We start from the raw sequence: 16328 nt of genomic DNA, 5'->3' as shown, positions 1-16328 counted from the left end.
AGGAGAAAATACTTTACACATGCTTCATTGCACTTTATGTTGAGCAAGAACTGTCAGCTACACAAGACACACATAGGTGCTTTTAAAATAACATTTAATTAGTAATGTAGGTCACTGCTCACTAAACATACAAATTCACCTCTGTGAAATACAAAAGTCACAGTGAAGGCTAGATGTAAAATACACACATTAGATTCTGGGAAGTAATGTGCCTTTGTGTTGGGCTGTTCCATCATCTGTCAAAACTGGACAAGTACTTGACAATGACATGCCCATTAATCAATGTCTTCCAGCTTCGCATCATTCAGATCCAAATACATATGCATTGGGGTTTATTTACTAAAGCTGGACAGTGCAAAATCAGGCTCACTTCTGCATAGAAACCAATCAGCTTCTAACCTCATCTTGTTCAATTAAAGTGGAACTTTAAAGCGGTGGTTCCCCCTTAAAAACAACATTTTTTTATTCCACTGCCCCCCCACATTCCATCACGATTAATGCTCTTAATATTTTTTTCCTGCTGTACATACCTTAGTACAGCATCTTCACCCGTCCATCCGGGTTGCGAGTCCCGCGGGAGTGGGCGTTCCTCACAGGCTGTTGATTGACGTTTTGCCCAAAAACGAGCTCTCCCCCCGTCGCGTAAGCCGCGTCACGATTGGCGAAAGGAGCCGAACGGCGATGCGCATGCGCAGTATAGCGCCGACTCGCCGTTCGGCTCCTTTCGCCAACCGTGACGCGGCTTACGCGACGGGGGGAGAGCTCGTTTTTGGGGAAAACGTCAATCAACAGCCTGTGAGGAACGCCCACTCCCGCGGGACTCGCAACCCGGATGCACGGGTGAAGATGCTGTACTAAGGTATGTACAGCAGGAAAAAAATATTAAGAGCATTAATCGTGATGGAATGTGGGGGGGCAGTGGAATAAAAAAATGTTGTTTTTAAGGGGGAACCACCGCTTTAAGCAGAAAATGCCTTGCTAGATAAATGTTTCTCAACTCCAGTGCTCAAGTACTCCCAACAGGTCATGTTTTCAGACTTTCCATTATTTTGCACAGGTGATTTGATCACTTTCACTGCCTTAGAAATTACTGCAGCTGTTTCATCTGAGGGAAATCCTGAAAACATGACCTGTTGGGGATACTTGAGGACTGGAGTTGAGAAACATTGTACTAGATCACTTCAGGCTGGTCCCTTCTAGGCCGCGTACACACGGTCGGTCCATCCGATGAGAATGGTCCGAAGGACCGTTTTCATCGGTTAACCGATGAAGCAGACTGATGGTGCCTACACACCATCAGTTAAAAATCCGATCAAGTCCAACACGGTGATGTAAAACACAACGACGTGCAGAGAAAAATTAAGTTCAATGCTTCCAAGCATGCGTCGACTTGATTCTGAGCATGCGCGGGTTTTGAACCAATGCTTTTGCGTACTAACCAACAGTTTTGACCTATCGGTTAGGCGTCTATCGGTTGAATTTTAAAGCAAGTTCAACATTTTTGGACCGAAGGATAACTGACCGATGGGGCCCACACACGGTCGGTTTGGACCGATGAAACTGAACTTCAGTCCGTTTTCATCGGTTTTGTCCGATCGTGTGTACAGGGCCTTAAAGGTATAGCAAAAAACATTATAAATAAGGGTCTATCCGGACTCTGGCTCTCTAAGTCTCTTTTCGCGAGTGGGCTCTCTGGGCATGGGGCCGTGACTCTTACCCTCCCCCTTCTCCCCCCCTCCCCCCACTTTTCCTTCTTCACTCTTTCTCCTCCTTTTTCCTTTCTTTTCTACCTCTCATTCTACATACCTCTATACTCTGGGGCAGTGTTTCTCAACTCCAGTCCTCAAGGCGCACCAACAGGTCTTGTTTTCAGGCTTTCCATTATTTTGCACAGGTGATTTTATCAGTTTCACTGCCTTAGTAATTACCACAGCAGTTTCATCTGAGGGAAATCCTGAAAACATGACCTGTTGGTGCGCCCTGTGGACTGGAGTTGAGAAACACTGCTCTGGGGTATTGATCTAGATTTTATAGTTTAGGTTTACTCAATTGTTTATTCATTGCCGACTATTGTGCAATAGGAAAGCATGGGGTCGATCCCAGCATGGGTAGGTGAGTCGGGCTCCCCCTCTGGATGGAGTGGGGGCTGTCTTCTCCCAGCGGGTAGAGGACCCGATAAGGGCTGGAATATAGCATCAACATGAAGCACCAGACACAGTGGGCCGAGGAGTGGTTTATTGTTCTGTTACCGGATCTTAGCCCGTCTGATTGGGTGGTATCGGCGACACAGAAGAGACTCTCTAACGTTACTGACAAACCACCATGCTATTCCCTAAATTTGGTTGTGTATTGTAAGATGAAGAGCTGAGATATTCTTGTTGTATTTCTTATATGAAACTATAATAAAAAATGCACATGCACATGCATGTACAGGTACGTCCTGTGCTGGTGCCCAGCCATGGGTCGCGCGCGCGCCGGTCCGAAGCTCCGTGACCGGGACCCGATCGCCGCTGGAGTCCCGCGATCGGTTCCCGGAACTGAAGAACAGGGAGAGCTGTGTGTAAACACAGCTTCCCCGTTCTTCACTGTGGCGGCATCATCGATCGTGTGATCCCTTTTATAGGGATACACAATCGATGACGTCACACCTACAGCCACACCCCCCTACAGATAGAAAAACATATAGTAGGTCACAAATAACCCCTTCAGCTCCCCTGTGGTTAACTCCCAAACTACAACTTTCATTTTCACAATAAACAATGCATTTTAAATGCATTTTTTGCTGTGAAAATTACAATGGTCCCAAAAATGTGTCAAAATTGTCCAAAGTGTCCGCCATAATGTCGCAGTCACGAAAAAAAACGCTGATCGCCGCCATTAGTAGTAAAAAAAAAAAAAATAATAATAAAAATGCAATAAAACTATCCCCTATATTGTAAACGCTATAGATTTCGCGCAAACCAACCGATAAACGCTTATTGCGATTTTTTTTACCAAAAATAGGTAGAAGAATACGTATCGGCCTAAACTGAGCAAAAAACAATGTTTTTTTATATATTTTTGGGGGATATATATTATAGCAAAATGTAAAAAAAATATTTCAAAATGGTCGCTCTATTTTTGTTTATAGCGCAAAAAATAAAAACCGCAGAGGTGATCAAATACCACCAAAAGAAAGCTCTATTTGTGGGAAAAAAATGACGCCAATTTTGTTTGGGAGCCACATTGCACGACCGCGCAATTGTCTGTTAAAGCGACGCAGTGCCGAATCGCAAAACCTGGCCGGGTCCTTTAGCTGCCTAAAGGTCCGGGTCTTAAGTGGTTAAGCTTTGGCAATAAAACCTCTGCAGAAGTGAGTCTGATTTTGCACTCTCCAGCTTTAGTAAATAAACTCCAGTGTGTCATTTTATGCGCTGCCATGAATACAAAAATTAATGTTCAAAATGAAAGAGGGTCCTGATAATGAAAGTGTATGTAAACCTAACAATGCACGCCTTTTATTTGAAAGTGCAGTGAGCATCTTTTATTATGTCTGTTTGATTATCTGTATTAATAAAATTAATGGTTGTTTTTAAATCCTAAACAATATTATCAACATTGAACACAACAGTTCAGGACCTATTACGTCCCACAAAGGCATTTTTACATCAGGCTTTCTGCTGGTGAGAGGTAGCAAGAAGGAATTTCCACGATCACAAGCAGAAGATTCAGAAGAATCAGAAGATTACTGAAAAAAAGACAATCATGACCGAGAAGACTACCCTGCAGTAGAGCTATCTATAAGAGATGCTTGAACCTTTTGTGGAAGAGATGACATCAATGCGGTGAGAAGGACGGACTATGTGGATCGCTTTACCCCGGATGCCTGCATACTTAGATGTGCCTGTTTTAATTCACTACCATGTGAGTTGCTAAATGTTGTACCTTCATAAAATGTAATCATTTTGCTACACTTAGAGACCCCTCTCTTCTATTTTATACTCAGTTGTGACATGACACTACTCTTATATCAAGACATCGTTTGTGTATCAAGTCAAAATTTATAAAAAAAATATGGCTTGTCTTGCAAAACGCTCTCAAACCAAGGTTTTACTGTATTTCAAAGCTTTCTTGTTTTTTTGTTCTTTTTTATAAACTTTGACCAAAACGTGCCTTTGAATAGAGTGGGGCAAGCCCTCGTGTCAGGGGAGGACAAAGCATGGTCCTAAGAACAAATGCAGTGTACAGTTTGGCTTGGGATCCAGGGTTCTCTCTATGAACACAAAAATACATTTCAAAATAAAGACAGGAACTTGAAGGCACCACAAACAACAACTGCTGAGTCTTGTAGTGCAGGGGACAAAGACATCTGATACTCCCAGAAGTGTCAAATCCTGAAGACTTTTATAGAGGCTTCTGGAATGGAGGAAACAAGGGCTGCTGGAGTGCTGAGCTGCAGGGACATTTTTACCTATTTTTTTGTAAGTCTGAAAAGTTTTTTGTAACCTCTAGAACACCAGCCAGTAATACCCTTTCATTTATACCATGCCATTTTTCAGATTTCAGTGCTGTGATACTTTGACCGATGGTGGTATTTGTGTGCCCAAAGAAGCTTCAGAACTTTTTTTTAGAGCGAAGCTTGGTGCGTTTTTACTGCAATTTTTGGTGCAGCGCATTTCTGAAATGCAAGGAAACACACAGATGTGAATAAAGCCTCTTTGTTCTTGAGTTAATGCACCAATTTCACTGTCTAAACCCTTTAAAACCACTTTAACCTACAGTTAAGCCTAGATTAAGGCTTACCTGTAGGTGCAAGAAACATCTCCCAAACCTAAAAGGTTTAGGAGATATTTGCAAAAAATAGCGGCACCAATGTCTACGGCACATGTGCCATAGACATTGGGCGCATGCGCCGTAGACATTGGGCGCAGGCTTACTGAGCATGCCGCTACTAATGGCATCATGCCATTAGTGGCGGCTCCCACGCGCATGCCTCGGGAGTGATGTCATCACTGCTCTGACCTGGAAGTCACTCCGGGTATCATGGTGGCATCGGAGGAGGCGAACGAGGGCCACTGTGGGGGCTTCGATCTCAGGTAAGTAATTCATAATGAGCTAGTATGCTATGCTATGATATTTACTGTATGTAGTAAAGTTAATATAGAAGCGTAGTTACATGTTTGGATCACATTTTCACTTATACTACATCACATTGTGGTTGTATTTCTCCTTTTGTAAAGTACTGCTACCTGCTGTGAAGATGGACTTTCTACAGATGACCGTTCCTGATCTTCCAGCACTGGTTGTGATATCTCTGGCTCATATGTCACATTCCTTTCTTCTTCTGGTTTCTGAAAAAATACAACAGAATTTGGTTTGCTAAGTAACTTGGACACTCCAGTTGTGGAGTGGCAGCCATGAGATCCAGCAGGTATAAATTCTGTTGCATCCTCTGCACATTACTATGACACTTGACTTCAAGCTCAACGACGATATAGAATTCTCTCATTATTATAATGTATAAAATTAAAATCCATATATTGACCCATAGCGGTCATCAATCAAGTAACCGATTTCAGCAGTGATGAATATACCAATACATATATACCAATACATCTTAAAAGTTGTTTTAAAGGCTCAAGGTTTCTTACCTTAAAATCGTTGTTAAGCCACTCGAACATGTATACACCATCATCACTGCCTCCTATGGTAGTATCCCCCTCTGTGTGCGTTTAATAAAAATAAATGCTGTAAATGCCTAATTTTAGAGCGGAGATCACGATCACATGACCGGCCAGCTCTCTCCTTTCCTCCTCTGACAGATGCAGTGGGAGGGACCAAGATTCCCCTGCTGACGTCAGTCAGGAGGGAATCTCAGCTCTGAAATTAGGTATTTGCAGCATTTATTTATACAGATCACACACAGAGGGGATACTACAATAGGAGGCAGTGCAGATGGTGTACACATGTTAGAGTTATTCAAGCAGCAGGAGGGGGGTGGCACTCTCACAAGCTGGCAGGCAGGGATGGGAGGGGGAGGAGGACACAGGAGCAGATAGTAGACAGAGAGCCAGCTGCGGATGACAGAGAAACATAAACTAACCATGGTGTCAGGACTCAGCAGTGGTCAGTTTACATAGGGGAGGGTAGAAACTGGCAGGATCAGTCAGGTTTTTTAGGTGTTACAGGTTGCAAAATGACACAGGACGAGCACTGTGCTGTATAAAATGCTTTAAAGGAGCAGGATCCATTTTTTGGGGGGGGGGGGGGAGCCTCTGCTGCTGTCAATCACAGCTAGTAAGCCAATGAGGAGAGAGCGGGGAGGGGGGGTAAGCCACACTTTATGTATGAATAAACAGCTCGAGTGCCCCCATAGCAAGAGGCCTGCTATTGGGGCACTCGGCAGGGTGCTCGGCAGGGAGGAGCCAGGACTGTTGGTGGGGGACCCAAAAAGAAGAGGATCGCAGCTGCTCTGTGCAAAATCATTACATAGAGCAGGTAAGTATAACATGATTGTTATTTAAAAAAATAAACATAATTTCCTGTAGAATCATTTAAATAATTTACTAGGAAAAAGTATGTAGAGTTCTGACTTAATTTACATAACAGAACTGAACAATGCATTAAAGCCTGGTTTAGGTGCACTGCTCAGTCTGACTTAAGCTGGGTATACACATATTGAATCTCCTGCTGATACATTCGAATTTGCACCAAAACAACCGGCTTTTGTCGAATGATCCTTCTGGAAAACGTATCATTTTTCGGCATGAAAAAAAATGTCATTTAAAATGATTGTGTGTGGGCTTCACATAATTTTTCGGCTTCTGAAAAACGACAATTTTTTTTCCCGAACATGTTGCATTTTTTTACGTTGTTTTAAACTATGACGTTTTTCGGGTTGTAAAAAATGATCGTGTGTGGGCTAAAACGATGTTAAAAACCTGCGCATGCTCAGAAGCAAGTCATGAGACGGGAGCGCTCGTTCTGGTAAAACTACCATTCGTAATGGAGTAAGCACATTCATCACGCTGTAACAGACAGAAAAGTGCAAATCGTCTTTTACTAACATGGAATCAGCTAAAGCAGCCCCAAGGGTGGCGTCATCCGCATGGAACTTGCCCTTTATAGTGCCGTCGTACGTGTTGTACGTCACCGCGCTTTGCTAGAGCATTTTTTTTAAACGATGGTGTGTGGGCAACGTCGTTTTAATGATGATGTTGCAAAAACGTGTTTTTTTCTACATGCCGAAAAACGTTGTTTTTTTTTTTCATGTCGAAAAATGATCGTGTGTACGCAGCATAATATTCGATCAGCACATGACTGGCTGCATGCGTTGATCTGTGTAACTATCTGACAGCTGGGGGAAACCCGCTGTCAGAATACAATAGCGCATTTTTCTGACGACGCGCTGGCAGGGCGTCAGAAAAAGTCCTGCCAGCAGCTTCTTTGGAGCGCATTAGCAGCAGTGAACTCACCGCTGCTAATGGGCTTCTGCCCATTGAAATCAATAGGCAGCACTGCCGTACCGCTGTAGCGGCGCATTGCCGGTGGTATTAACCCTTTCTCGGCCGCTAGCGGGGGTTAAAAGCGCCCCACTAGCGACCGAAATGCGCCGCAAATCCAATGGTAAAATAGCAGCGTTTTACCGAAAGGGGTCTTAGGGAGACCACATAATCAGGGTTGATTTACTAAAACTGGAGAGTGAAAAGTCTGATGCAGCTGTGCATGGTAGCCAATCAGCTTCTAACTTCAACTTGTTCAATTAAGCTTTAACAAAAAATCTGGAAGCTGTATGGAAGCTGCACCAGATTTTGCACTCTCCAGTTTTAGTAAATCAACCTCAATGACTAAGTCCCCTTTCACACTTATACGACTTGTCTCACGATTTTGGACTGCAAAATCGTATGACAAGTCATTCTCCATTATTTTCAATGACTACCATTCATACTGGCACGACTTTAAGTTGTGCCTACTTCAGAGTAGTCCTTGCACTACTTTGGTCCGATTTTGATGCCACTTACACAGGCATTCATTGAAATTGCGGCCGTGAATCGTGGCAAAATCGTGGTACAATCGCGGCCGCAAAATCGCGGTAAAATCGCGCGACTTTGAAGTCGTACAAGTGTGAAAGGGGGCTAAGCCAATTAGGTTAAAGTTGTTTTTTTGTTTGCTTTGATGGGCCACGACACATTGTGGTTTGTATATTCTTACCAAATACAGTCCCATGTTTTTGGATATGGATGAACTTACCCCAAATGTGAGGCTATAGTTAAGGCCCAAAACACTCTCCATCAACTGTTTAATCATCATATCTGATTCTGTATGTGTCTGTGGAGAATACAGTGATGCAATTATTTCATCCACCGACCTAGCCGTGGTCTTCATCGGTGGCATTAGGTATGCGGTATGTATGCCCTCTGCAGTTTTATCAGTGGTTTCATCAAGTTCATGGTTTTTACATACAGCCGATGTATAAGTTGCTTCATAGAGTTGCTCTGGCAACAGCACACTAGGAGTCAAATTGCCACCTTCAACATTTTCTCGTTCTGGTGTGGCCAATGTTTTCATTTTCTTTGAAACTTTTTTCTTTTTCTTCTTTGTACTTCTTGCTCTTTTCTCCGAGTCGTCGCTGTACTCAGAGTCAGAGCTTGAAGAAGAATTGCTGCCATCACTGCTTTTGCTGGACCTCTCATCGACAGCCTTCCTTATCTCGCTGGATGGAGCTTGTATCACCTTCAGTTTTCGTGTCACCTTCTTCTGGACCGCTGTGGGCTTCACAGACGTGCGTGGCTTGGAGAAATTCTGAGTCATGGTAGACCTGAGCTTTGCAGGTGGTCTTGGCCGTTGAAAAATTGATATAGGCTTGGTGGTTCCAACCATTGATGCAATTGCAGGTCTCTCTACTCTATGGTTGGTCTTCTCATATTGTTTATGGATAAAGGATGACTGATCACTTTGCAGATATTTTTCTTCTTGTAACTCTTGTGTGGCATCTCTTGAGCAAGGCACTGGACTTTTTACCGATCCACCAACTTTCTGATGTTTTTTCTCAGTACTGTCAATCATAGAGTCTTGAGGCAGATCAGAGGCTGATGGAGATTGGCAAGTGGGTTGAGCCGGTCTGCCTGTGACCTTAGATCTTGGGCGTGAGGTTGAATAAAGCTGTTTAAATTGGGATAAAGTAGGATCGGGCGTTAGAGACAGGGGCGAGCTACTCCTGAAATCCACCGTGTCCTGCTTGACAGTCCTCTGAGGAGGCTTAAGCAATCTTTCCAGCTCTTTCTTGATTCTCAACTCCTCTGCATAATTGAGTCTCAAATGCAAATGCCCTCTTCCGTCTGACATCTCTTCTATCTCTTCCTGTATAATAAATTAACAAAAGCATTAGCTTTCTTCTACCAGCCTTGCTTTTCATTTTCAGAAGCATGACTCGGTATTTGGAAATAATCTACTGGTAGATGCTTCCTAAATACGCAATTTAATGCACTGTTAAATCTAATTTTCCTCGCGGTTACTGCTGATCATCTCATAGAAACCTGCCCTGTTGGGATAATCCTATTCATTCTCCATTAATTCCAGTCACAGATTTCTCAATTTAGTAGGTCAATCTTATTTCACTATTTGTGAATAATTTTAACGGCCTTATTGCTCACTTGGATGGGCGTTTGTAAAGACTGATTTACCTAAGATGCACAGCATATCTGTAAATTCACACATATTTACTACAAAATATCTTCAAATCAGCCTACAAGTACAGAGAAACTTGCTGCTGGCCTGTACGTTAACTATATGGATGATCAGAAAAAAAGAATCATACATGCATATAGAAAGCCTGACCCGAAAATGTAAAATATGAAGACGGACACGCCTGACCTTTCCTTTAAGAAAATCCTAGTTACCTGGCTGTCATCGGAAGAAACTGAGCTTCAGTCTCTCTTGAATCATCAGTAAAGATGTTTATTGTGTGGCATTTGTCAGTATGTGATGTCACTTTCTTCAGATTACACGTTTATAAATGATATAAAAAAAAAATCAGAAGGGGCTGTACAAACTATACTTGGATGCCTGACAGTCATGCTTGCTTAAAGTAGAACTACTGTATAGGCAAAACATTTTTTATTTTTTTTTGTATTGAGTAAGGGGAGGTCATAACCCTCTGTTAGTTTATTTCTGCTGTCTGTGTCCAATTGGGGAGATTTCCCTCCATTTCCTGTCCCCAAAAAAAATACATGCCACACGGACGGACAATCTGATGAAAACGGTCGGACCGTTTTCATCGGACATGTCCGCTGCCGGATTTTGGTCTGATGTGTGTACACACCATCAGACCAAAATCCCCGCGGACAGCGGTGACGTGGTCGCGACATGGCTGCGTCGATGACGCGGCGACGTGCGCGACCCTGGAAGGTCAATGCTTCCACGCATGCGTTGAATCACTTCGACGCATGCGAGGGCTTTCGGCCGAGCGGACATGTCCGGTGAGTCGTACAGACGACCGAACATGTCCGACGGACAGGCTTCCAGCGGACATGTTTCATAGCATGCTATGAAACATTTGTCCGCTGGAAACCTGTCCGCTAGGCTGGGAATCCGGTCCAGTCGGCCGTACACACGACCGAACATGTCCGCGGAAACTGGTCCGCGGACCAGTTTCAGCAGACATGTTCGGTCGTGTGTACGAGGCCTAAGGGGGCGAGGAGTTGTTTAAGCGGAAGTTCCAATTTTGGATGGAACTCTGCTTTAAGAGAATCCTTTGGGGACCCCCAGGTCACCAGAACTAGTGTCCCCATTGGAAAATTTCCCCTCTATTACTTTTCTGGGGACAACCCAAAATGTGGGATTTTTATACTTTCATTTTCAAAGAAAATGGTAAACAAGACAAACAGAGGAGGTGGATCTCCTTAACGGGGACATAGACAGCAATAAAACCTGACAAACATTCTAATCCCTCTCCACTGTATCTAAGACTAAAAACATTTTTTTTTGCCTTTAGTTATACTTTAAATACTTCTTAAAGGTGAACTCCAGCCTTACCTTGTACAGTTGTACAGACTCCTCTTCTGTAATGAAATTGTTTACTCTGATTTTACTGCACACTCTGAGCTTCTCACAGGGTGCATTATAAGCTGCAGCAGGTCAGATAAAGCTCACTTCATCCCCTGGCTGGCCAACATTTTTGTCAGTAGGAATATAAAGCATGTCTGTACACATATTTTACATTGGTGTCAGTGGTAATATAATGGAAGTCTGTACATACAGTATACAATACATTGGTGTCCGTAGAACAATAATAAACCTCAATTTGGTGTAGAAGGGAAATAATTAGCATATTAATGAAGGTTATACATTAAATTACATTGGTATCAGTAGTAATGTCCTAAAGCACAGGTGTCAAACACAAGGCCCGCGGGCCGAATCCGGCCCTCCAGGCCATTTCATGTGGCCCTCGTACCTCCTCTGGTCCTCCTCCAGACCCTTACTTTCTGCTTTCAAGCAATGCATCCAGCTTCTTCCCAGCAGCAGCATAAGGTAAGGGGGGTGCACTGTCATGTAAGGGAGAGTGTGGGACTCAACTTCTGATGGTGGGGGGGCTCTTGACATCTAATGTAAAGGGAGAGGATGCGCTGGACATCTAATCTTACAGATACAACCGACCCCTTTGAGGACAGTCATAATACTGATGCGGCTCACGATGAAATTGAGTTTGACACCCCTGTCCTAAAGTGTTGAGCGGGCAGTGCTAGGTTACCTGATATGCAGACTCCCTCTCATCCCCCACACCAGACCTCTATATTTATAAACTGCGGACAATACATCAATTCATCTGACAGCATCCCCTGGAATGCATCATGCAATACATGTATCAAGTATTTTATTTGTTTTGTTAGTACTATCCAGTTTTGTTCTATTTGTTTTGATTGTATACAATGTATCTTAGCAGAAAATTGTTATGAGTGATATAATAACTTTATGCTTGTATCTCCCTTACTGTTCTTTTCAAGTGTGCATGTGGGTGCTGATTGATTCATTCTGCACCTGGTATGGCAGATGTGGTTCAGTGGTAGTGTTTTTCAATTGGATGTTACTATCGCCTCCCGATGCTATGATAAAGGCCCGCAGAGGGAAGAAAACGCGTAAACCTGTGGGAGATTTTTCTGTATATTATCTTGGATTAACCACCTGAGGCCCGCGCTATAGCCGAATGACGGCTACAGCGCGGACCTGAAAATCCAACCGTACGTCAATTGACGTCCGCCCCTTTCCTCGTTCCCCGCGCGCGCAGAGACACCGTGCTGTCAGGGAGAGAGGAGACCGATCTGTGTCTCTTGTACATAGGGACACAGATCGGTCACCTCCCCCAGTCACCCCCCTTCCCCCACAGTTAGAACACTATGCAGGGTACACATTTAACCCCTTCCTCACCCCCTAGTGTTAACCCCTTCAATGCCAGTCACATTTATACAGTAAATAGTGCATATTTATAGCACTGATCGCAGTATAAATGTGAATGGTGGCAAAAAAGTGTCAAAAGTGTCCGATGTGTCCGCCATAATGTCGCAGTCCCAATAAAAATCGCAGATCGCCGCCATTACTAGTAAAAAAAAAATAATAATTCTGTCCCCTATTTTGTAAGCGCTATAACTTTTGCGCAAACCAGTTGCTTATTGCGATTTTTTTTTTTTTTACCAAAAATATGTAGAAGAATACGTATCGGCCTAGACTGAAAAAAAAGTTTAAAAAAAAAAAAATTGGGATATTTATTATAGCAACAAGTAAAAAATATTGTATTTTTTTTCAAAATTTACATTCTTTTTTGTTTATAGCGCAAAAAATAAAAACCGCAGAGGTGATCAAATACCACCAAAAGAAAGCTCTACTTGTGGGGAAAAAAGGACGTCAATTTTGTTTGGGAGCCACGTCGCACGACCGCGCAATTGTTAGTTAAAGCGACGCAGTGCCGGAAGCTGAAATTTCACCTGGGCAGGAGGGGGGTATATGTGCCCAGCAAGCAAGTGGTTAAAATAAAGTAATACATGTGATTGGAAATTGGATGCCGACTATATTCATTCTGATGGAAGACGGAGTGGCGGGAGCCCTGCTGTGCAGTGCATCTTACACAGGCCAGAGTAACACACTATGAGAAAATCCGGCGAACGATCAGCCGGTTTTCCTCAATGTTTCACAGCAAGTCAGAGCCAAGGATAAAAATAATGTACGAAAATTCTCGTACGACTTTTTTTTTTACTAAAGATCTCTTTGTTTCTTATCCCTGCAATGCAGGGATACAAAACAGATTGTTCCCTCTGTACAGAGCCCTGCTTTGATTGTCAACACAGAGCTCTGAGCTGTGATTGCACACAGTCGATCAGTCGATCAGTAGGTCCCGGCTATGAATCATTGGCCATTGCCATCTGCATGGGGATGCCAATATATTGTAAATGGCACCCCAAATGCAGAAAGCACAGTGAGCTTGCAGGCACCAAGTGGCACAGTACGTTGTGTTTCGGTGTGTTTTAGCGATACTTTTTCGTCAGTCCAGTGTTTTGCAGCCTATTCAAATAAATTGGCTATCAAAATACACTGCATGGGAATGTGTGCGTTCAAACCTGTGTGTTCTCGGGGTGAAGCCGCCATTACAGACATTGAGCGGAAAGTTTAATTTTTGTACCCGAATTTTGGGCAGTTTTTTTTTCCTGTTTGCCTGAAGAAAGTCGTTTTATGTAAAAATATTGAGTAGATCTAATGCCAGTTCCTAAAACTCTTTAAGGCCCTATTCACACTTTGTGTAGGGGATTTTCCCACTCGTGTTTTTGTGCTTTTTCCCACGTTTCTGTGTATTGTGCATGGGGCAGCCAATTCACAGCCCTGTGTGCATCAAAGAAGAACGCGCCTTTCTGAGCGTGGAGCGTCGTGCATTATTTTCAATGTGCGTTCATTGTTCTGCAAAACGTATGTCCGCGCTCTGGATTCGGGGCACTGAAGAGGCGACATGCATTTGCAGCACATTTTTCGTACAGATTTTTGTGTGTTTTGTCAACTGTTGACTTGTTCTCGCTTTTCTATCCCCCCCTCCCCCCAATACCGCACCTCCACTACCCCCCACCTAACCCCACCCCCCCCCCCCCCCCACAATACTGCAGCTTCACTACCTTCACATCCTGCTCTTACCTCATCCCTGCACCATGCATGCCCCCATACAATACAACACCCCTTTACTACCTCCACCTAACCTCCTAATCCCGCTCTTACCTCATCCCTGCACCATGCATGCCCCCCCCCCCCACAATACTACACATTTACTACCTCCACCTAACCTCCTAATCCCGCTCTTACCTCATCCCTGCACCATGCATGCCCCCCCTGCCAATAATGTACCTTCACTACCCCCACCTAACCTCCTAATCCCTCTCTTACCTCATCCCTGCACCATGCATGCCACCCCCCCCCCCCCCAATACTACACATTTACTACCTCCACCTAACCTCCTAATCGCACTCTTACCTCATCCCTGCACCATGCATGCTCCCATACAAAACTACACCTTTACTACCTCCACCTAACCTCCTAATCCCGCTCTTACCTTATCCCTGCACCATGCATGCCCCCCCCCATATAATGTACCTTCACTACCCCCACCTAACCTCCTAATCCCTCTCTTACCTCATCCCTGCACCATGCATGCCCCCCCCCCCATATAATGTACCTTCACTACCCCCACCTAACCTCCTAATCCCTCTCTTACCTCATTCCTGCACCATGCATGCCCCCCCCCCCACAATACTACACATTTACTACCTCCACCTAACCTCCTAATCCCTCTCTTACCTCATCCCTGCACCATGCATGCCCCCCCTGCCAATAATGTACCTTCACTACCCCCACCTAACCTCCTAATCCCTCTCTCACCTCATCCCTGCACCATGCATGCCCCCCCCCATATAATGTACCTTCACTACCCCCACCTAACCTCCTAATCCCTCTCTCACCTCATCCCTGCACCATGCATGCCCCCCCCCCCATATAATGTACCTTCACTACCCCCACCTAACCTCCTAATCCCTCTCTTACCTCATTCCTGCACCATGCATGCCCCCCCCCCCACAATACTACACATTTACTACCTCCACCTAACCTCCTAATCCCTCTCTTACCTCATCCCTGCACCATGCATGCCCCCCCTGCCAATAATGTACCTTCACTACCCCCACCTAACCTCCTAATCCCTCTCTCACCTCATCGCTGCACCATGCATGCCCCCCCCCCCCCCATATAATGTACCTTCACTACCCCCACCTAACCTCCTAATCCCGCTCTTACCTCATCCCTGCACCATGCATGCCCCCCCCCCCCAATAATGTACCTTCACTACCCCCACCTAACCTCCTAATCCCTCGCTTACCTCATCCCTGCATGCCGCCCCCCCCCCCCACACACACACACACACAATACTACACATTTACTACCTCCACCTAACCTCCTAATCCCCCTCTCTTACCTCATCCTTTCACCATGCATGCACCCCCCCCCCCACCCCAATAATTCACCTTCACCACCCCCACCTAACCTCCTAATCCCTCTCTTACCTCATCCCTGCACCCTGCATGCCCCCCCCCCCCCACACACACACAATACTACACCTTTACTACCTTCACCTAACCTCCTAATCCCCCTCTTACCTCATCCCTGCACCATGCATGCCCCCCCCCCCCCCAATAATGCACCTGTACTCCCAGTCCCCCTCCCCACGTGCACCCCTACCCCCCAATTTCTATCACACCCCATGTCTCCCCCCTGGTATGGGTAGTAATAGGGATTCTTCTATCTGGTGATGTTGTATAGGAGATGGACTCTCCCTCTCTTCCTACCAGTGTGTTCTCTAATCTCTATAGGCGGTGTGTGCCGAACCGATCACCTGTCTGCTCTGTCGGTTCCGGTGCCCCTCGTCTTCCCGGGGAGAGTTTGCGGTTTCCTAGCAACATCCGAGACCCTGTCCCAAACTTCATCACCTGGCAACCAACTTTGTCCCACCCCGCCCCTTCTGGGGGAATCCGCCCCCCGACCGTCCGTGTACAGCGGAGGTAACCAGGGGTGGGCGGGGCAGGTGGGCGGATGGGAGGTGACTATCTGCGATCCTTGTAATGTATAATCGTACATTTACCGGGAATCATCTCATACCCGGAGTCAGGGAACCCCCGACTATAAATCACATTAGTCACCATCCACACCCAGTGTAATATCAATGCACATTTCCACACATATTCGTATCAATGTAAAATATAACAAATTCAACACAGCAAAGTGACCCTAAATCACAAAACATTGACACTGTTTTAGGTGCATCGAAAACA

At 44.8% G+C, this 16328-nt stretch overlaps 1 protein-coding gene across 2 annotated transcripts in view; it reads right to left on the bottom strand.

The window, feature by feature from the left end:
• The window catches only part of TTC6 (tetratricopeptide repeat domain 6), a 174676-nt gene extending 158691 nt beyond the window's left edge, over positions 1–15985 (bottom strand). For both annotated transcript variants that reach the window (XM_040333738.1, XM_040333739.1), the window contains exons 1-3: positions 15893–15985; positions 8230–9339; positions 5229–5330 (exon numbers count right to left, since the gene is read on the bottom strand). In XM_040333738.1, the coding sequence (XP_040189672.1) occupies positions 5229–5330; positions 8230–9324 (1197 nt within the window). In that variant the 5' untranslated portion in view covers positions 9325–9339; positions 15893–15985. The remainder of the gene's footprint in view (positions 1–5228; positions 5331–8229; positions 9340–15892) is intronic.
• Positions 15986–16328: the final 343 nt, after the last annotated feature.

Source organism: Rana temporaria, chromosome 13 (genome assembly GCF_905171775.1).
Source record: "Rana temporaria chromosome 13, aRanTem1.1, whole genome shotgun sequence".
Taxonomy (NCBI): domain Eukaryota; kingdom Metazoa; phylum Chordata; class Amphibia; order Anura; family Ranidae; genus Rana; species Rana temporaria.
The sequence above is the reverse complement of the archived record's forward strand: the minus strand, read 5'-3'. Positions and strand labels throughout refer to the sequence as shown.